Below are 22174 nucleotides of genomic sequence, written 5' to 3'. Positions count from 1 at the left end.
TTCTAGACCCATGCTTGCCAATTTGATTAATCTTCATATGGGACAAAGTGCCCACCATTCCTTTGTTACAAGCTCCCAATCATTTATTGTTTAATGATTTGTCCAGCGGTTTGTTTACTGTTAGGGGACCTAAAAACTACTCCCATTTCTTCTGACTCTTGCTGTTTCTAATTGCCACCCATTGTCAGGAAACAGACCAATATCCTGGGTGGGAGGTTTGCTAGAGCTCTTCGGGAGGGTTTAAACTAGTTTGGCAGGGGGATGGGAACCAGAGCTATGGATCAGAGGATAGAGTAGCTGTTGAACAGGCAGAAATAGGATACAGCGAGTCTGTGAGGAAGGATAGACAGTTGATAGGGCAAAGTTACACTCCGTGGAATGGGTTAAAGTGTGTCTGTTTCAATGCAAGGAGTGCCAGGAATAAGGGCAATGAACTTAGAGCATGGATCAGTACTTGGATGTTGTGGCCATTACGGAGACATGGATTTCACAGGGGCAGGCATGGTTGTTAAATGTTCCGGAGTTTAGATGTTTTAAGAAGAATAGGAAGGGAGGTAAAAGAGGAGGGGGGGTGGCACTGTTAATTAGGGAGCGCATCACAGCTGCAGAAAAGGAGGTAGTCGAGGAGGGTTTGTCTACTGAGTCCGTATGGGTGGAAGTCAGAAACAAGAAAGGAGCAGTCACTTTATTGGGAGTTTTCTATAGACCCCCCAATAGCAGCAGAGAGATGGAGGAACAGATTGGGCGGCAGATCTTGGAAAAGTGCAGAAGCAACAGAGTTTTTGTCATGGGTGACTTCAACTTCCCTAATATTGACTGGAACCTCCTGAGTGCAAATGGTTTGGATGGAGCAGATTTTGTCAGGTGTGTACAGGAAGGATTCCTGACTCAATATGTAGATAGGCCGACTAGGGGGGTGGCCATATTGGATTTGGTGCTTGGCAACGAACCATGCTAGGTGTCCGATGTCTCCGTGGGAGAACATTTTGGTGAAAGTGACCACAACTCCTTGACCTTTACCATAATCATGGAGAGGGATAGGAACAGACAGTATGGGAAGGTATCTAATTGGGGGAGGGGAAATTATACTGCTATTAGACAGGAGCTGAGGAGCATAAAGTGGGAACAGTTCTTGAGGAAATGCACAACAGTAATGCGGGGGTTGTTTAAGGAGAACTTGCTGCAAGTACTGGATAGTTTTGTCCCACTGAGACGAGGAAAGAATGGTAAGGAGAAGGAGCCTTGGATGACAAGAGAGGTGGAGCTTCTAGTCAAGAGTAAGAAGGAAGCTTACGTAAGGTTGAGGAAGCAAGGATCTGGCACGGCTCTAGAGGTTACAAGGTCACCAGGAAGTAACTCAAAAATGGACTTTGGAGAGCTAGAAGGGGGCATGAAAAAGCCCTGGAGGGAAGGATTAGGGAAAACCCCAAGGCGTTCTACACTAATGTGAGAAATAAAAGGATGATCAGGGTGAGAGTAGGGCCCATCAGGGATAGTGAAGGGAAGTTGTGCCTGGAGTCTGAGGAGATAGGGGAGGCCCTAAATGAATATTTTGTTTCAGTATTCACCAGAGAGAGGGACCTTGTTGCTCAGGAGAACAGCGTAAACCAGGTTAATAGACTTGAACAGGTTGATATTAAGAAGGAGGATGTGCTGGAAATTTTGAAAAGCATCAGGATAGATAAGTCCCCAGGACCTGACTGGATATACCCAAGGTTGCTACGGGAAGCGACGGAGGAGATTGCTGTGCCGTTGGTGATGATCTTTGCGTCCTCACTCTCCACTGGAGTAGTACCGGGTGATTAGAGGGAGGCGAATGTTGTTCCCCTGTTCAAGAAAGGGAACAGAGAAATCCCTGGGAATTACAGATAAGTCAGTCTTACGTTTGTGGTGAGCAAAATATTGGAAAAGATTCTGAGAGATAGGATTTATGGATATTTAGAAAAACATAGTTTGATTAAAGATAGTCAGCATGGCTTTGTGAGGGGTAGGCCATGCCTCATAAGCCTCATTGAATTCTTGGAGGATGTGACGAGACACTTTGATGAAGGTCGGGCAGTGGATGTGGTGTATATGGATTTCAGTAAGGCATTTGATAAGGTTCCCTATGGTATGCTCATTCAGAAAGTTAGGGGGCATGGGATACAGGGAATATTGGCTGTCTGGATACAGAATTGGCTGGCCGAAAGAAGACAGCGAGTGGTAGTGCATGGAAAGTATTCTGCCTGGAGGTCGGTGGCCAGTGGTGTCCCGCAGGGATCTGTTCTGGGACCTCTGCTCTTTGTGGTTTTTATAAATGACTTGGATGAGGAAGTGGAATGGTGGGTTAGTAAGTTTGCCGATGACACAAAGTTTGGTAGAGTTGTAGATTGTGTCGAGGACTGTTGCAGGTTACAACAGGACATTGACAGGATGCAGAGCTGGGCTGAGAAGTGGCAGATTGAGTTCAACCTAGATAAATGTGAAGTGATTCATTTTGGAAGGGCAAATTTGAATGCTGAATACAGGGTTAAAGGCAGGATGCTTGGAAGTGTGGAGGAACAGAGGGATCTTGGGGTTCACATACATAGATCCCTCAAAGTTGCCACCCTGGTTGATAGGGTTGCTAAGAAGGTGTATGGTGTGTTGGCTTTCGTTAACAGGGGGATTGAGTTTAAGAGCCGCGAGGTTTTGCTGCAGCTTTATAAAACCCTGGTTCAACCACACTTGAAATATTGTGTCCAGTTCTGGTCGCCTCATTATAGGAAGGATGTGGATGCTTTGGAGAGGGTGCAGAGGAGATTTACCAGGATGATGCCTGGACTGGAGGGCATGTCTTATGAAGAAAGGTTGAGGGAGCTAAGGCTTTTCTCATTGGAGCGAAGAAGGAAGAGAGGTGATTTGATAGAGGTGTACAAGGTGATGAGAGGCATGGATAAAGTGGATAGCCAGAGACATTTCCCCAGGGCAGAAATGGCTGTCACGAGGGATCATATTTTAAGGTGATTGGAGGAAGGTGTAGGGAAGATGTCAGAGGTAGGTTCTTTACACCGAGATTGGCGGGTGCGTGGAATGCACTGCCAGCGGAGGTGGTGGAGTCAGAGTCATTACGGACATTTAAGCGACTCTTGGACAGGCACATGGACAGCAGTAAATTGAAGGGGTGTAGGTTAGGTTGATCTTAGATTAGGATAAATGGTCGGCACAACATCGTGGGCCGAAGGGCCTGTACTGTGCTGTCCTGTTCTATGTGCTATGTAGACATAGTTTTAAGTAATCTATGTTTGCATTTGGGGGTATTAAAAAGATATAGCTTTAAGTAAGTTTAACTTTGTGTAAGAAAGAGTTAAAACTTTAGTACGCTTCATGTTGAACAAAGTTGCCTGCATGTCTGTGAGTTTTGGTTTATTTTAAACTGTGCCTGCATTGTAATTAAAGGTTTACGATGTGAAAACAAACCGGGTTTAAAGAAAGACTAGGCTGTTGCTTGGTAACCAGAGGTCCACATTGAAAAACATAAGAACTTTGTGGTTCACTTGGAACCAGATACCTGAGAAGAAAGCAGTTGTCACAGAAACTGCCAGTGGAAAGCAGGACAATGGAGTAAGGGGCAGAAAGCAAGTCCCAGAAACTAAAGAAGTCCTCAAAGCTAGAAACCAGGAAATTAAAAGAGAAGTCCCAGGAAGAGTGAAGTCAAAGGGCCAAAGAACTGGAATTGGAACAAGATACTGTTCACAGAAGTTAAAAGGACAGAGAGAAGCTGCCAATTAAAGGCAGACCTGGAGAAGTCGGTTAATGAGAAGCCAGACACCTGAAGTAATCCTAAAGTTGGTGACACCTTAATACAGTTTGTTGGCATGACTGGGTACCTGAGAGATTGTGTGGAAGCTTAAATGCACGTGGAGATCCAGAGCAGAGGAATACTGAAATAGGAGGCTAAAATCCTAGATGTGGGATTCTTGGTGAAGGCATCTGAGAGAGCTTCAAGTGGGAGAAGTTTTCAAAGTGTGTTCTTTGAGATTAGTTTGAAAACTCTGGCAGGGAAAGCAGAGTTCCAGTGAAATTCGCATCTGGGAGGGATTTGATGAGATATCCACAGAAGTTGTATTATTGGATAAGATATATTTTCTAACTTGTGTTAGCCTTGGAAAATCTGTGTACATCTGTGAAGATATAATCAAAGACCCCTCCCACCTAACTTACTCACACTTCCAACATCTTCCATTGGGAAGCAGACAAAAGTCTGAGAGAACACACAAAAAGATTCAAAAACTGCTTCTTCCCCACTGTTACCAGACTTCTAAACAACCCTCTTATGGACTGATCTGATTAATACAACACTCCTGTATGCTTCACCCGATGCCGGTATCTATGAATTTACATTGTGTGCCTTGTGTTACCCTATTATGTATTTTCTTTTAATTTTATTATATTTTCATGTACGAAATAGTCTGTTTGAACTGCTCACTGAAAAATACTTTTCACTATATCTCGGTACACGTGACAATAAACAAATCCAATACCATCCAGATATAAGTGGGGTGAAGGAGTTTTGTGTTATAATCCATCTTGCCATATTTAATAAATGTTTTTTTGTGAAAAGTTAATTGGCAGTTCTGTAGGGCAGCACAGTGGCGCAGTGGTACAATGCAGGCAGTCTCACGGCGCCAAGGTCCCAAGTTCGATCCCGGCTCTGGGTCACTGCCCGTGTTGCGTGGATTTCGCCCCCACAACCCAAAGATGTGCAAGGTAGGTGGATTGACCACGCTAAATTGCCCCTTGGAAAAATGAATTGGGTACTGTAAATTAAAAAAAAAAAATTGGCAGTCATGTGACTCTTCATCCACGTCCCTAAACAAAAATATAAACATTTTGATCTATTGAGCCAGAGTTCCGTTCTGTGACCTGACTGTCCAGTAGTAACTAAATCACTTATCTCTATTTGTCACTCTATCTTATCATCTATTTTATTGTAGATGCTTTATACATTCAGATAAAGAATCTTTTAATTTCATTTTCTAAAACTTCTCTGCAATGACCTGATTTGCTAGTGTACAATTTTTGTTAAACTTTGTTCCTTTCTGTCACGTTCTGCTTGCCTTTACCTCCATTGCTGTACTGATTCCTTGAGCTTTCTCCTTGGATTTCTAAATTTCCCTTCATCTGAACCCTTCTCCCTGCACCCCTGTTAGTTTAAAGCCCTGTCCATGGTCCTTTGATTGGCCGGGTTGTTGCTATGTAACAAGTTTGTAGGATTAATGATTGGGAAACGGAAGGTTTTTAGACACTAGCTATTTATTCCATGTCAATTATCAATGTGTCCTGAAGAATTATGGCTCTAAACTATACCATAGCCCTTTGAGCTTTAAGAACACTTTTTCCCCTTAAATATTAATAGAGGATATTGCTATTGTGCTTAGAGAGGGATATAGTTATATTTACATAATATATATTTATATAAGCGACATAGATGACTATGCGAGTGGTAGAATCAATATATTTGTGGATGGCCGAGTGGTTAACAGTGAGGTTGAGTATCTTTGGTCAGGGGTTTTCGAACTCAGGGTTGCGACGCGCAGGCGGGTCACGGGCAGGTTTCGGGAGGGTCATGGTGTTCCTAATCGTAGGCGGAATGCCCAACTGCCACGACCGGCTATAAATTGCAGACCATCCCACGCATGCGGCCAGGATCAAGCAGTGCGCAGGCCTGGAGCCCAGCGGGATGGGCTGATTCCTCCTGATGTCAGCGCACTGTCCAGGGCCAGTGCTTTTCAGAAAACAACTGAATCCTCCCATCAAGAGCAGCAGCAGAGAGCAGATCACATGCCCCGTGCGCTGACGTCACGTGTTCTGGACGTGAGAGATTCCTCAATTTTGCGCGATTCCTTATTTTTGCAGCTGCCAGCAGTGCTGGTGAGAACTCCTGGACTTTTGGTGAACAACCCATGAAGAAGAAGCTGAAAATGGGAAGAAAGCAGCATAAAGATGATTACTTGAGATATGGGTTATTAATTGTTCAACTGCAAATCAGGATACAAAGTTCATGTGTGTTATATGCAGGGAACCACTGGCAAGTGAAAGTTTAAAACCCTCAAAATTTCAAAGATGCTTGAAGACTGAACATGGCAAATGTTGATTACTTCCTCCGAGCACCCGGCTTCACCTCTCAATTTCTCTTCTCACCTCGACTACCAAACCACCCTACCCATTCGCCCACTCACTTCTCTCCGGTAGAAGCTTTGGAACATTTAACTTTTCTGGAATATGGCAACAAGTGCTGTAAAAATGCGGGGCTTAGTTTGTTTTCCCCTTGCGCTCCTGCACAGGATCAGGTACGCTCCATTTTTCTCAGGATGTCTGGTTTGGAAGTCCAGGCGACAAAAGTGGAGCTCCAGTGCAAGGTAAGTCAATAGGAGTGGAGTGACAATCCAACAGTGATTGCCATTCCTCAGAAGATTTGGCCCAGTGTTGACCTAATCTTTAATCAGTGTGACTTTGTTTATATATTACTGTTATTAGCATATTCACTGTTAAAAGATTATAATGTGCATTGTAAGAATCATGATGGTGTAATGTCAAGGGTTCATGGGTAAATGAAACGGTTCACATCATCTTGGGGAAGTGATGTAAGATCGCATGACTAACGTGATCAGGTTTTTCTCTGGCAACCTCGTGGCCAGGATTAAGCCTTCTTTTAGATGTATTTTTTTTTGTTATGTTTTGAATAAAGTTGATATTAAACTCCACCTCTGACGATTCCAGCAACGGTCATTAACAACACCTCAAGTGCAAGAACATTAGATGGGGGATCAGGTAAATGGACTGCAGGAAAACGAGCAACCAGTGACCAAACAGCAGATGGATGAGCAGCAGATTTAACAAAAGAAAAAGAGTGGAGAAGTTATTGCCATGATCAATTGATTTGAGCAATTTGCAGGTTCAAACCAAGCTGAAGCGTGGCTGTATCTGCACTGAAGATTTGCATTGTACTGCACCACATCGGGACTCACTGCAAGGCCAAGCAAGGAGCAGATCATTATACTTCTGCAGTTGTGCAGGTGATATCCTAATCAGACAGTGGGCCGCTGCATATGACAAAGTAATGAAAGCCTTCGCTGTCTACTTCAGTCTGGGGAAAAATACCATTGTTGGCGGGCAAAGTTTAATACGCACATCTAGAGACTGGGAAAAGTGTCAATTTGTTTATTAATTATCTGTACCAACTGGCAGAAAATTGAAAGTATGGCAACTTAAAGAGGAATTATTTCAAAATAATCATTGTTGGAGTCTTAAACAAAAAATTGTCGTAATGCTTGCAATCAAGGGATGACTTCACACTAACTGAGGCCATTCAGTTGACCAGGCAAGCTGAAGTTAGGAAGCAGAATCACTCCGTACTTTGTGATAGCGGGGAGACTCTTTTGCGAAGGACTGACTCAGTGGAATTTAAGTTACAGACTAAAGACATGGCTGTATCGAAACAACTAAACACAAGAGGACGTGGCAACTGCCATAAAGAGGTGTTTTTAATGTGGCCAAAATTGCAGCGTCATTTTAAAAAGAGAAAATGGGTAATTTTAAAGCAGTGTCTTGTAGCAAGGAGCTTACATTGCAGAAAAAAGAAAAGCTCTCAACGGTTAGCAAAATCCAACAAATCAAAGATGTTAATGATTTAGAAATGGCGTTCCTGGATGCGATGATGGGGTCGATTAGAAGTTGTGCTGAAATAATAGTTGATGGACATGAAACATGTTTTAAACTTGACACTGGAGCTGAGTTTTGGTTCTTTCCACTGTACTGTGGTTGGAGCAAGATCTTCAGCCACAAATATATAACTCCATGGACCAAGAGGCATGCAATTTAGTGATGGGATAGATGACTGCAACACTTCATAGAATATCATAGATCATAGAATTTGCAGTGCAGAAGGAGGCCATTCGGCCCATCGAGTCTGCACTGGCTCCTGGAAAGAGCACCCTACCCAAGGTCCACACCTCCACCCTATCCCTATAACCCAGTAACCCCATCCAACACTAAGGGCAATTTTGGACACTAAGGGCAATTTAGCATGGCCAATCCACTTAACCCGCACATCTTTGGACTGTGGGAGGAAACCGGAGCACCCGGAGGAAACCCACGCACACACGGGGAGGATGTGCAGACTCCGCACAGACAGTGACCCAAGCCGGGAATCGAACCTGGGACCCTGGAGCTGTGAAGCAATTGTGCTGTCCACAATGCTACCGTGCTGCCACTTCAATTTAAATAAAGGAGAGTCAGTGAAACCTACTTAATCCAGAACCGGATTGTTCACTTTTAAGTAGAAGAGGTTGTATAGATTTACAATTGATCTTCAAGAGGGGAGGAATTTGAAAACTAAGAGCGGTCTAATGATTCTAGAGTTGAATTTCTACAATTGTTCAAAGGGCTTGGGAAGCTCAAAACAGCTTAATCACATCGCCTTACAACCCGAAGCAAAGCCAGTGTGTTTGTTTTTACTGAGAAAGTTCCTCATCCATTTATTTTTGTGATGTGGAGATGCCGGCATTGGACTGGGGTGAGCACAGTAAGAAGTCTTACAACACCAGGTTAAAGTCCAAGAGGTTTGTTTCAAATACTAGCTTTCGGAGCACTGCTCATACCTCGGCATTCACCTGAGGAATGTTCCAGAAACATATATATAGACAAATTCAAAAATGCAAGACAATGCTTAGAATGCGAGCATTTGCAGTTAATTAAGTGTTTACAGATCCAGAGATAGGGGTAACCCCAGGTTAAAGAGGTGTGAATTGTCTCAAGCCAGGACAGTTGGTAGGATTTTGCAAGCACAGGCCAGATGGTGGTGGGGGGGGGGGGGGGGGGGGGGGGGGGGGGGGGGGGGGGGGGTGAATGTAATGCAACATGAATCCCAGGTCCCGGTTGAGGCCGCACTCGATGAGTGCGGAACTTGGCTATAAGTTTCTGCTCGGCGATTCTGCGTTGTCACGCGCCCTGAAGGCCGCCTTGGAGAACGCTTACCCGGAGATCAGAGGCTGAATGCCCTTGACTGCTGAAGTGTTCCCCGACTGGAAGGGAACATTCCTGCCTGGTGATTGTCGCGCGATGTCCATTCCATTCGTTGTCGCAGCGTCTGCATGGTCTCGCCAATGTACCACACTTCGGGACATCCTTTCTTGCAGCGTATGAGGTAGACAACGTTGGCCAAGTCGCACGAATATGTACCGAGCACCTGGTGGGTGGTGTTCTCATGTATAATGATGGTATCCATGTCGATGATCTGGCACGTCTTGCAGTGATTGCCCATGGCAGGGTTGTGTGGTGTCGTGCTCACTGTTCTGAAGGCTGGGTAGTTTGCTGCAAACAATGGTTTGTTTGAGGTTGCGCAGTTGTTTGAAGACAAGTAGTGGGGGTGTGGGGATGACCTTGGCAAGATGTTCATCTTTATCGATGACGTGTTGAAGGCTGCGAAGAAGATGTCGTAGTTTCTCCGCTCCGGGAAAGTACTGGACGACGAAGGGTACTCTGTCGGTTGTGTCCCGTGTTTGTCTTCTGAGGAGGTCTGTGCGTTTTTTTTGCTGTGGCGCGTTGGAACTGTCGATCGATGAGTCGAGCGCCATACCCCGTTTGTATGAGGGTATCTTTCAGTGTCTGTAGATGTCTGTTACGCTCCTCCTCGTCTGAGCAGATCCTGTGTAAACGGAGGGCTTGTCCATAGGGGATGGCTTCTTTAATGTGTTTAGGGTGGAAGCTGGAGAAGTGGAGCATCGTGAGGTTATCCGTGGGCTTGCGGTAAAGCAAAGTGCTGAGGTGACCGTCCTTGATGGAGGTGAGTGTGTCCAAGAATGCAACTGATTTTTGAGAGTAGTCCATGGTGAGTCTGATAGTGGGATGGAACTTATTGATGTCACCGTGTAGTCGTTTCAGTGATTCTTCGCCGTGGGTCCAAAGGAAAAAAATGTCATCGATGTATCTGGTGTATAACGTCGGTTGAAGGTCCTGTGCGGTGAGGAGGTCTTGTTCAAACTTGTGCATGAAGATGTTGGCATATTGAGGTGCGAAATTCGTTCCCATGGCTGTTCCGTGCGTCTGGATGAAGAACTTGTTGTCGAAGGTGAAGACGTTGTGATCCAGAATGAAGCGAATGAGTTGCAGAATTGCGTCTGGAGATTGGCAGTTGTCGGTGTTGAGTACTGAGGCTGTTGCAGCAATGCCGTCGTCATGGGGGATGCTGGTGTAGAGTGCCGAGATGTCCATTGTGACGAGGAATGTTCCTGGTTCAACTGGTAAATGGGTACTGAGTTTCTGTAGGAAGTCCGTCGTTGTCGCGACAGAATCTGGGCGTACCTTGTACGATGGGTTTCAAGATGCCCTCGATGTAGCCAGAGAGGTTCTCACACAGGATCCCATTGCCTGAAACGATAGGACGGCCTGGTGTTTTGGCCTTGTGTATTTTCGGGAGGCAGTAGAGATCTCCAATGCGGGGAGTACGTGGCATGAGAGCACGTAGGGTGCTCTGAAGGTCTGGATCCAAGGTCTTGATCAGTCTGTTGAGTTGGCGGATGTGTTCCTTGGTCGGATCTGCGGGTAACTATCTGCAGTGTTCCTGGTTGTTGAGTTGTCAGTCTCCTTCTTTGCAGTAGTCCGTTCTGTTCAGTATGACGGTAGCCCCTCCTTTGTCTGCTGGTTTGATGACGATGTTGCGGTTGGTCTTGAGAGCACGGATGGCATTGCGTTGTGCTTGGGTGATGTTCGGGGCTGTCTTGTGAATGCGACTGATGAATCTGGCATTGATGTGACTCCTGACGGCCTGAGCATACATGTCGAGTCTAGGGCAGCGGCCTTCCGGAGGGGTCCAATTCGACTCTTTCCTCTTCGGTTGCCGCACCGCAGATCCCTTGGTCTGCTGTTCTGGTTCATTGGTAGTCTCCTTGGGTTCGCTGTCGGTCTCTTGGGGTCTGTGGAAGAATTCCCGGAGCCTCATTCGCCTGATGAATTCCTCCGTGGCAAGACGTGACAGATCATCAACATGGATACCACCATTATACGTGAGAACACCACCCACCAGGTGCACGGTACATACTCGTGCGACTCTGCCAACGTTGTCTACCTCATACGCTGCAGGAAAGGATGTCCCACAGTGTGGTACATTGGCGAGACCATGCAAACGCTGCGACAACGAATGAACGGACATTGTGCGACAATCACCAGGCAGGAAGGTTCCCTTCCAGTCAGGGAACACTTCAGCAGTCAAAGGCATTCAGCCTCTGATATCCGGGTAAGCGTTCTCCAAGGCGGCCTTCAGGACGCGCGACAACGCAGAATCGCCGAGCAGAAATTTATAGCCAAGTTCCGCACACATGAGTGCGGCCTCAACCAGGACCTGGGATTGTCGCATTACATTTACTCCCCACCATCTGGCCTGGGCTTGCGAAATCCTGCCAACTGTCTTGGCTTGAGACAATTCACACCTCTTTAACCTGGGGTTACCCCCTATCTCTGGATCTGTAAACACTTAATTAATTGCAAATGCTCGCATTCTCAGCATTGTCTTGCATCTTTGAATTTGTTTATATATATGTTTCTGGAACATACCTCTTCATTCACCTGAGGAAGGAGCAGTGCTCCGAAAGCTAGTGTTTGAAACAAACCTGTTGGACTTTAACCTGGTGTTATAAGATTTATTTTTGTGGAAGTTAAAGCAGGAAGTTCACTTAATGTTATGACGAGGGGTAATCTCACCTGTAACAAAACCTACAGGTTGTTTATGTATGGGTCCAGTATGAAATTAACTGGTTACTAAGAATCTGTGAAGATCTCACTGTTGAATAAAACTGGTGAAAGGGAAATTCATTAATGTTGTCTGTGGATGAGACGCTGGGGAAGGGTTCAATTTTCACTAATACACGAATAGTGGCATTTGGTAATAACCATTGGATGAGGAACAACTTTTATCACATCATTTGAGAAGTACAGCTTTAACAGATTACCTTTTCGTATATATTATGCTTGGTAAGAAGTCTTACACCATCAGGTTAAAGTCCACAGGTTTGTTTCAAACACTAGCTTTCGGAGCACTGCTACTTCCTCAGGTGAATGAAGAGGTATGTAAGACAATGCTTAGAATGCGAGCATTTGCAATTAATTAAGTGTTTACAGATCCAGAGATAGGGGGTAACCCCAGGTTAAAGAGGTGTAAATTGTCTCAAGCCAGGACAGATGGTGGGGGGTGAATGTAATGCGACATGAATCCAAGGTCCCGGCTGAGGCCGTACTCCAGATGCTCCACTTCTCCAGCTTCCCCCCCCATAACACATAAAATAACTCATCCCCTATGGACAAGCCCTCCGTATACACAGGATCTGTTCAGACGAGGAGGAGCGTAACAGACCTCTCCAGACGCTGAATGATGCCTTCATACGAACGGGATATGGCGCTCGACTCATCGATCGACAGTTCCAACGCGCCACAGTAAAAAAACGCACTGACCTCTTGAGAAGACAAACATGGGACACAACCGACAGAGTACCCTACGACATCTTCTTCGCAGCCTTCAACACGTCATTGATGAAGACGAACATCTTGCCAAGGTCATCCAGGCACCCCCACTACTTGCCTTCAAACAACCGCGCAACCTCAAACAAACCATTGTTTGCAGCAAACTACCCAACCTTCAGAACAGCGACCACGACACCACACAATCCTGCCATGGCAATCTCTGCAAGACGTGCCAGATCATCGACATGGGTACCACCATTACACGTGAGAACACCACCCACCAGGTACGTGGTACATACTCGTGCGGCTCGGCCAGCATTGTCTATCTCATACGATGCAAGAAAGGATGTCCCAAGGCGTGGTATATTGGCGAGACCATGCAGACGCTGCGACAGCGGATGAACTGACATCGCGTGACAATCGCCAGGGAGGAATGTTACCTTCCAGTTGGGGAACACTTCAGCAGTCAAGGGCATTCAGCCTCTGATCTTCAGAGAAGCGTTCTCCAAGGCGGCCTTCAGGACGCAATCGCTGAGCAGAAACACACATGAGTACGGCCTCAACCGGGACCTTGGCTTCATGTCGCATTCCATTCACCCCGCCACCATCTGGCCTGGGCTTGCGAAATCCTACCAACTGTCCTGGCTTGAGACAATTCACACCTCTTTAACCTGTGATTATCCCTCTCTCCTGTAGACTTAATTACCTGCAAAGACTTGCATTCAAAGTATCATATTGCATCTTTGACTTTGTCTATATATATATATATGTTTCTGGAACCCACCTCTTCATTCACCTGAGGAAAGAGCAGTGCTCCGAAAGCTAATGATTCGAAACAAACCTGTTGGATTTTAACCTGGTGTTGTAAGACTTCTTACTGTGCTCACCCCAGTCCAACACCGGCATCTCCACATCATTATGCTTGGTGTATATGGACTTTCAAAAGGTGTTTGATACAGTGGCGCACAATGGACTTGAGCAAAGTTATACGTCCTGGAATCGAAAGGACAGTAGCAACATGAATACAGAATTAGCCGAGTGGCAGGAGTAGTGGTTAATGGTGTTACGAATTGGGGAAAATTAAGATTTAAAACAAAAGATAAATAGCATGTAAAACAGGGAGTTGATTGGGGGCAGTCGTCTGGAGAAATGATGAGATACGAATTTGCTTATCACTGGAAAACCAGTATGTGATTAGAGAAAACAATAGGGCGATAGAGGTGGAAGGAAATAACATGTACCTGCCAAAAGCCAACTCCACAGTGTGAATAACATCAAAGGAAAAGAAATAGGATAATTGGAGAATGCTATCTATGGAAAGAGAGAGAGAGAGAGCTCGCATCAGAACTGCATCAAGTTGCAGATATGGGGCACGATCTACTTGAATGGGGCCAGAGTTCTGTAGCCAAGTGTTTCCTGGCACTCGGAACTCCAAGAAACACCCCGCTATATAACACCCATTGGCAAGATTGGGGGCCTCAGTGGGGAACTCCAAGATGAGGACGTACTTAGCCCCGATGGAGCTCCTCTGCAAGGAGGGATTGGACCGCTCTCTGGAGTCCCCAGTGCAACCCCCACCACCAGCTGCGACTCAAGGCACTCCCCATCCCGTACCCCACCACACCCGTGCAGGGCACAGCCCGGCCTGATCACTGCGCAAGAAATGGCAGTGCCAGGCTGGCACCCGGGTGGCACTGCCAGAATGCCAGGCTGGCCCTGCCAGGGTGCCCAGATAGCACCATAAGTGCCAGGGTACCGCCTGCCCAGAATGCATGGACTTGGGGGGTCCCTGGGAGACCCCCATGAATGCTGTTCTGTCTGGTCCCCGTTTGTTGTGACCAGCACTGAACGGTGCTCGCCCGCAATCTCCAAGGTGTGGGAGTTAGATTCCGCGCCTTGATTAGATCTTAGGAACACATATTAGAGTATAAGACTAGCTGTCTCACTCTTAAATGCAGATTTGCCAGAAAGTGATCCCAGCCACAATGGGCGGGCTTCATATCGCGAGATTGCGTCAGATCTCACGAGGCGTGGCAAGCCGGGCAAATCTCAGAAGTGGGATCTCCCGGCATCTACCGGTTGCCATGCGTCATGCCGCACTATTTTCCGGGTGCAATGCGACCGGTAAATTCTGCCCATAGTCTCCTGAAAGAAACAGCAATGTTTGTCTTTTTTTAAGTAAATAAGTATTATTTATTAATTACCAAAAAGAAAATCGCTGGAAAATCTCAGCAGGTTTGGCAGCATCTGTAATGAGAGAAAAGAGCTAACGTTTCGAGTCCAGATGACCCTTCGTCAAAGCTTTGACAAAGGGTCATCTGGAGTCATAACGTTAGCTCTTTTCTATCCCTACAGATGCTGCCAGACCTGCTGAGATTTTCCAGCATTTGCTTTTTGGCTTCAGATTCCAGCATTCGCAGTAATTTGCTTTTATCCGTTATTTATTATTTTTTATTAATTGTTCACACAAAGACAGGACTGTTCTTCACTGGGCTGTACGCTGTTCTCACATTATACCAGAAAAACCACACACCAAATTATCCTTCTGGGTTTTGGGATACCTTTTGTATTTAACCTCAGCATCATTCGTAACAATGGATGTTTCTTCTGCTTGAGGAAGGTTTGTACTGGTGATCCTCAGGAGTAGGTGTTGGGACCCTTGTCTTTTTTGCCATTTATGACCTAGATCTTGGTGTACAGGGCACTGTTTCAAAGTTTGCAGACTGTACAAAATTTGGAAGTGTTGTGAACTGAGGAGGATAGTGTAGAACTTGAAAGGGACAGTTTGTGGAATGGGCAAACAGGTGGCATATCCAATTCAATGCAGAGAAGTATGGAGTGATTCATTTGGTAGGAAGAACATGGAGACACAATAGAGGTGACACAGTGGCTAGCACTGCTGCTTCACAGCGCCGGGGACCTGAGTTCAATTCCGGCCTTGGTTTGAGTGGAGTTTGCACGTTCTCCCCCGTGTCTACGTGGGTTTCCTCTTGAGTGTTCCGGCTACCCCTCACAGTCCAAAGATGTACAGGTTAGTTGGAATGGCCACGATTTAAAAAAAAAAAAAAATACCCCTTGGTGTTCAGGGGAGTGCGGGTTAGATAAGGTTACCGTGTTAGGGTGGGGGAGTGGGCCTCAGTAGGGTGCTCTTTCAGAGGGCAGTGCAGACTAGATGGGCCAAATGGCCTCCTTCTGCACTGTAAGGATTCTATTCTAACCCCAAAGCGGATGCAAGAGCAGAGGGATATGGGTTCATGTACACATAAATCATTGAGGGTGGCAGTTTATTAATGTGGAATTTATTTATGGGGGATAAAGCACAAGAGCAAGGAAGTTGAATTATTATGAATTTGTATGAATCACTAGTTCGTTCTCCGCTTAAGCGTATTACGTCCAGTTCTGGGTGCCGCACTTTAGGAAGAATGTAAAGGCTTTAGAGAGGGAGCAGAAAAGATTCATGAGAATGGTTCCAGGGGTGAGGAATTCCAGTTACGAAAATAGACTGGAGAAGTTAGGACGATTTTCCTTAGAGAAAATAAGGAGATCCGATAGGGGTATTTAACAACACAGATTTAATGTAATTAGTAAAAGAAGAAAAGTGGTAAGAGAATAAATGTTTTTTTATGTAGCAGTGGTTAGGAAGAACATGGTGACACAATAGAGGTGGCACAGTGGCTAGCACTGCTGCCTCACTGCGCCAGGGACCTGGGTTCAATTCCGGCCTTGGTTTGAGTGGAGTTTGCACGTTCTCCCGTGTCTGCCTGATAGTGTGGTGGAGGCACGTTCAATTAAAGCACTCAAAAGATTGTTAACTGAAAAGGAAGGATGTGCAGGGCTACGGGGAAAGGGTGGGAGTATGGTATTAGGTGAGTTGCCCATTCAGAGTGAGTGCAGTTGCAGTGGGTTAAAAGGCAGCTTCCTGTGTCATAAAACTTATGCGAGTCTGTATCATATCTGCATCTGAAATTTCTCAGCAGTCAATAGCATGTATCGAAGGATTGGAGAGATTAATTTTCCACATGGTTCATGTTCCAATCCATAGTTTCACCACTACTGAGCATGATGCCGGTGTGAGAGCTATGCTACAAAGTCTACAAGAAGCGGGACTTGCCATATGTTCTTGCAACTGACTATTAAATTCCTAGAATATAGTGTAGATACGTTGGTTTCGTGCAAATCCTCAGAAAACTGGAACAATTAAAAGAATTTCCACATCCTTAAAATATCAGAGCTCCTGCGATTTTTGGGGACAGTGAATCGAATGGGGAAGTTCATATCCAACCTAGCAAACGTGAATGAACTATTAAGCCAGCTGCTAAGACCAGATCAGGTTTGGTTCTTGGAAGAAGCACAACATTGTTTGAGATTGAGGAAATGTTAACATCACTGAACATATTGGCACATTACGATCCAGCAATGCCATGATTGTTGCCATTGTTGACTGGATTAGGGGCTGACTCGAAAGGATGCTGAACGTAGAGTACTATGCATCTCGTTCTTTGACTAAACTGATAAAAGTTATGCAGTTAATTGAAAAAGAAGCCTTAGTTACTTCTTTAGGGCCGGTAACTTCACCAAGCTTGCGTGAAGTTTGCAAGTTATGCTCTGGGTTTTCAATTCACAATTGAGACTGACCATAAACCTTTGGTTATTCTATTGAATGCAAAGGAATTGGCAAAGATATCAACAAGTGCAAGGCTTTCATTTGGGGTTGATGAGATTTGATGATACAACTGAGTATGTGCAAGGGAAGAGAAACACTACAACAGATTCATTGTCACATATCCTGAGCAAGGCAGGCTCAAGGGGATATAAATTTTGTTGAAAACATGGCGGCCTTAATTACACTAATGACCAAATATCTACCTGTTCCAGCACTACCCATCAATGAAATCAAAAGTGCACACATGATGAAGAATGTGCTCAATCTGGAAGTACTGCAATGGAATGGCTGGAATATATGCTGGAAAATCCTACTCTGAGGTGATATTTTGACCAAAAAGCTCCCTTCATGTATTCTTGATTTATGATGAGTTATGCCGAGAGTCCTACAACTGTATACACTTCAGAGGTTACACCAAGGTCATGTGGGTGCCATGAAGTGTCATGCTGAGCGAGAAATTGTGTGGTGGCCAGGGCTCTCCAAACCATTTGCATCACGTGCACTATCCATTTGTAGGAGCATAGGGAACCACTGGATAGCATTCTCATTGGCTAAGTACTGTCAATGGTTAATGTGAATATGTGACTGAGACGGTTCACATCATCTTGAGGAAGTGGTGCAAGATCGTGCAACATTCACCAAGCTCAACACCATCCAGGACAAAGCAGTCTGATTGGCACCACATCTACTACCTTAAATATTCACTCCTACCAGCAGCGATGTACAATGGCATCAGTATGTACCATCTACAATATGCACTGCAACAACTCACCCAAGGTTCTTTGTCACCACCTTCCAAACATGTCACCTCTACAAACAAAGTACAAGGGCAGCAGATGCATAGAACACCGCCTATAAGTTCCAAAGTCCCACACCATCCTGCCTTGTAACTATATCACTGTTCCTTTTTTACTGGAAAACCCTGGAACTCCCTTTCTAACAGCATTGTGGGCGCATTGACAACATGGTTTCCAGCAGTTCAAGGAAGTGGTTCACCGTCACCTTTTCCAGGACAATTGGGACATTTAGTTCTGGCCTAGTCAGCGATGCCCACATCCTGTGAACAAATAAAACATGACTAATGAATCTTGTGGCCTGGATGATGTCTCCTTCTACGTGTAGTTATTATGTTTTGAATAAAGTTGCTGTTAAAGTCTACCTTGGAAGACTGCAACAATAGTCAGTAGTGTTATTGGAGCAGAAAGTAGTATATGAAATGATAATGTAATCCATGTCCAGAGAGACATTGCCCATGCTCATAAATTGTTTGAGTTTTACTTGTCGTATGACCCTTGTGTTTTGAAAATTAAATTATTTCCTTTTGAGCCAGCCGTAATTCTATTGGTAGAACCTTTCTGGTAGTGATTGTGACCAACGAGGCCGGTAACTTCACTAAGGGACCAAATTTCACCCTGCACTGAGAAACAGATAAGTAATAGAAAGATGAAAGATTTTTATCTATGGATTGGGAGGTTGAATTTAATTAACTTGTTCTATCCAGCCTTGGGTGAGTGTTCCAGTTTACTACTGAATTATATGCAATGGAGTCGGGTTGCTGATGAAATAGAGTTGGACTGCCCAAAGTTTATATCATTTGGAATCTTTGCAATCATCAAAGAGGAGATTTTTAGATCCTTCAGGCTGGCTAGTTAAGAATTCATACACACAGGACAAGGACAGTATTCTGAGCTATTATTTATTTCCAACAGAAGTTATAATTTATATCATTAAATACATATGAAAAATGTCAGCTCTCCTGTCAGTGAGTGGGAGCTGTGTTTTGCAAGTACTTCCTTTTGATACTATTTTATATAAGGCAAAAAGCTTAAAAGCTGAAACCTTGTGCGATCATTTGAATAGGCTGCTGTGAATTCTCTTTTTAAGATTTTATCAGTCTCTACAGAGATCATACTAATGTACCACCACATGGACTGCAATGATTCAAGAATGCTACTCCCCAACACCTTAATAAGGCTAAATAGGACTAGACACTGAGCCTTGCCAGTGAGCAAATAATAAAAATATTGTAGTTTCTGGAATTCCTGGTGAAATTGGTAGAAGGCCACATGCCCTTTCCATTTCTCCATTTTACTTCTAATTAAAAGAGAGAGTTTGAAACATAACTGTCTTCTAAAACCTTACACTCTTAACCACACCCATCATGCTGTTGGGGCTGGTGTTGTGGGGTGGGGGGTGTTGTGGGGTGGGGGGAGTTGTGGGAGTGGTGTTTGAGTTCCAGGGTTTTGATCCACTCTGTTGAAAGTGATATAGTTCCAAGTTAGGATGGTGTGTTGCTTGGGGTGGAACTGGCAAGTGGTGATATTCACATGCACCTGCCACCCTTGTTCCTTTGGGTAGTAGAGGTCACAGATTTGGGAGGTACTGTTGGAGAAGCCTAGGTGAATCACTGCGGTGAGCCTTGTAGCTGATGCACACTGTAGTCATGGTACCCTGGTGGCACAGTTGATTAATGTTTTAGGTGGTGGGTGAGGTGTCAAAAAAGCAGGCTGCTTTGTTCTGAATGGCGAAGCTGCACCCACTCAGAGAAGTGGGCAAAATTCCATCAAACTCTTGACTTTCTTGTGGAAGTTGGAAAGGCTTTGCTTGTTGAATTATTTACCATTGCACATTCAGTCTCTGTGTCCTATTCTAGTAGATGCAGGTTTTATGTGCTGATTCAGTTTCTGGTTATTGGTAACCTCCAAGCTTCATCATGGTGTTGAGCTGTCCATTCAACAAGCTTTAATATTTGATGAAGTATAGCTTGTTGATGTGAGTGATAAGAATATTACTTAAGTGCTCCTCAGTGTATTTGGGTAATTTTTTAATCTCGGGAATGAATTTAATAGCAAAAACATCCAATATATAGCAGAATTTTACATAAAGCTCAACTTATCTGCTTTGCAATACAAAACCCACCATAATATCCCAAATCTGGCAGTGGGAGCTCTAATTTTTCTTGTTTCTTAATTTGAGTTTGTAAATTTACTTTAGTTCAAATTAAACACTGTATCCAAAACATTATTTGCAAAAAATGCAAAATTCCCAGTTTCTATTCCTTTAGTTATTGAAATAAAGTAATCCAGAGAATGAATAACTGGATTTGATTGGCAGTGAATTTCAGGCTTTTGTATTATGTTAAAGTTATATGCAAGTTACCTTTGTATGCCTCATTTTAGAAGCACTGTATACAGAATTACACAGACAATTAGGAATGAGCAATAAAGTTCTGATGTTCCATAAAATAATTAGTGGATCTTGAATGGTTTATTGATTAGAAATTACATGTATATACATATAATACATGTAAGAGAGGCTATACATCAGCCTCTCTTGCCTCCTGAACTCCCGGGTCTTCCGACACTCCAAAAAACTCTACCTTTGGACTCGGTGCCAACCTCACCTTTAACACCCTGGACATGACATCTGCAAATCCCTGCCAGAATCCCTTGAGCTTCGGGCATGCCCAAAACATATGGACATGATTTGCGGGCCCTCCTGCACATCGCCCACACCTGTCCTCTACCCCAAAAAACCTGCTCATCCGGTCCACCGTCATGTGTGCCTGGTGAACCACCTTGAATTGTATCACGCTGAGCCTGGCACATGATGAGGACGTATTGGGCGCGATTCTCCGCTCCTGTGACTAAGTGCCCACGCCGCCGTGAACGCCGTCGAGTTTCACGACGGCGTGAAACGGCCCTGATCACGATCGAGTCAAAGCCGGAAAATGGCGTAGGAGCGGGGCTGGCGCGTGGCGCGAAAGCAACGTCGTAAGCATGCGACGCCCGAATGACACGGCGCTGCGCCATAAATGGTGCGATCCGCGCACAGAAGGACCCAGGAGGAGAAGAAGGAGGAGAGATGGCTGAGCCCCGACAGGCCGCATCGAGGTTCTGGGACACGGACCTTGACACCCTCCTTGATGAGGTAGAAAACTGAAGGGCCACCCTCTGCCCAAGACGTGGGCATCCCCAGCCATCAAGCATGGTGAGGCGTGGTTGGTGTGAAGTTGGCACCGCTGTGAGTGCTGTGGGGCACACCCCCCCCGGTCCGGGCAGTAGTGTCGGAAGAAGCTGCACGACCTCACCCAGGACAAGACCGCTCATAACCAATGTGAGTGTATGAGAACCGGAGGGGGTTCTCCTGTGCTGCACCCCCTAAATGTTCACGAGCAGAGGGCCCTGGACCTTGCTGGGGGATCCGCCACCCGGGAGGTCGCGACATGACAGGTCACTGGTAGAGATAGCACAGTCCCTGGCAGGAATGTCCCACTCCCTGGGCTCCGTCTCTGCGAACATTCGGACCGCGGTCGATACCGCTGCAGGCCTCCAGGACTGGCAGCGCCAGGTGTCGGTGGTGCGATGGGGCATGTCTCCGATAGCACCTCTGTCCCACAGTGAGGCCCGGGGGCCACCGCGTGGCTCCCCGAGGGGGGAGGAGGTTCTGGGGCCCGTCCCATTACCTCCAGCAAAGGATGTCCCGGGACACTCGGCCTCCCCCGTTCCGTCCCTGGCGCATCTGGTGGGTGGTTGGCAGGACAGGGTGCCAGCACGCCCGCCGAGCAGCCTGGCCCATCGAGGCTGGGCCGCCACAGGAAACGCGTGCCGACGGGGAGCCTTGTCGCATTCTCAGCAGTCCGCCTCCACTCCTGCTGTACCATTTGGGGCGACACCTAGACGTAGTGGTAGGGTCCGTAAGGCAAAGAAGTTAGGCACATAATAAGTTGGCATGGATGCAGGGCACAGTTTAGTTGTAGGGGGTAGGGCATCTGTATGTGAACGTCACAAATAAACTCACTGTTGCACTTAACTTGTAAGACCCTGTGCTATGTCCAGGGGGCTCGTGAGGGTGACCGAGTGACGCTGTGGTTAACGAGTGGTTCAACGTCGGTGCCAGATGTGCTGTCCCTTTCCCCCCTGCCTCCCAAAATCGGACACTGCAGTCCTCGGCACTCGGACGCCAGCTACCCCACACGGGCACGTGATGAAATGTCCGTTATGAAGACTGTGACCACCGGAGTGCATGGTTCAGCTA

The 22174-nt window shown here is 45.7% G+C and overlaps 1 protein-coding gene across 6 annotated transcripts in view; it reads left to right on the top strand.

The window, feature by feature from the left end:
• The window catches only part of tnpo1 (transportin 1), a 233726-nt gene that overhangs the window by 5695 nt on the left and 205857 nt on the right, over positions 1-22174 (top strand). For 2 of the 6 annotated variants that reach the window (XR_011949032.1, XM_072516130.1), the window contains exon 1: positions 17350-17457. The exons of the other annotated variants lie outside the window; for them this stretch is intronic. Coding sequence is in view for 1 of the 2 variants with exons in the window: in XM_072516130.1 (XP_072372231.1) it covers positions 17392-17457 (66 nt within the window). In the remaining variant the exon portion in view is untranslated. Of the gene's footprint in view, positions 1-17349; positions 17458-22174 lie in introns of those variants that run through there. 6 annotated transcript variants of the gene reach the window in all.

Source organism: Scyliorhinus torazame, chromosome 9 (genome assembly GCF_047496885.1).
Source record: "Scyliorhinus torazame isolate Kashiwa2021f chromosome 9, sScyTor2.1, whole genome shotgun sequence".
Classification (NCBI taxonomy): domain Eukaryota; kingdom Metazoa; phylum Chordata; class Chondrichthyes; order Carcharhiniformes; family Scyliorhinidae; genus Scyliorhinus; species Scyliorhinus torazame.
Note: the sequence above shows the minus strand (reverse complement) of the source record. Positions and strands in the feature narration are given on the sequence as shown.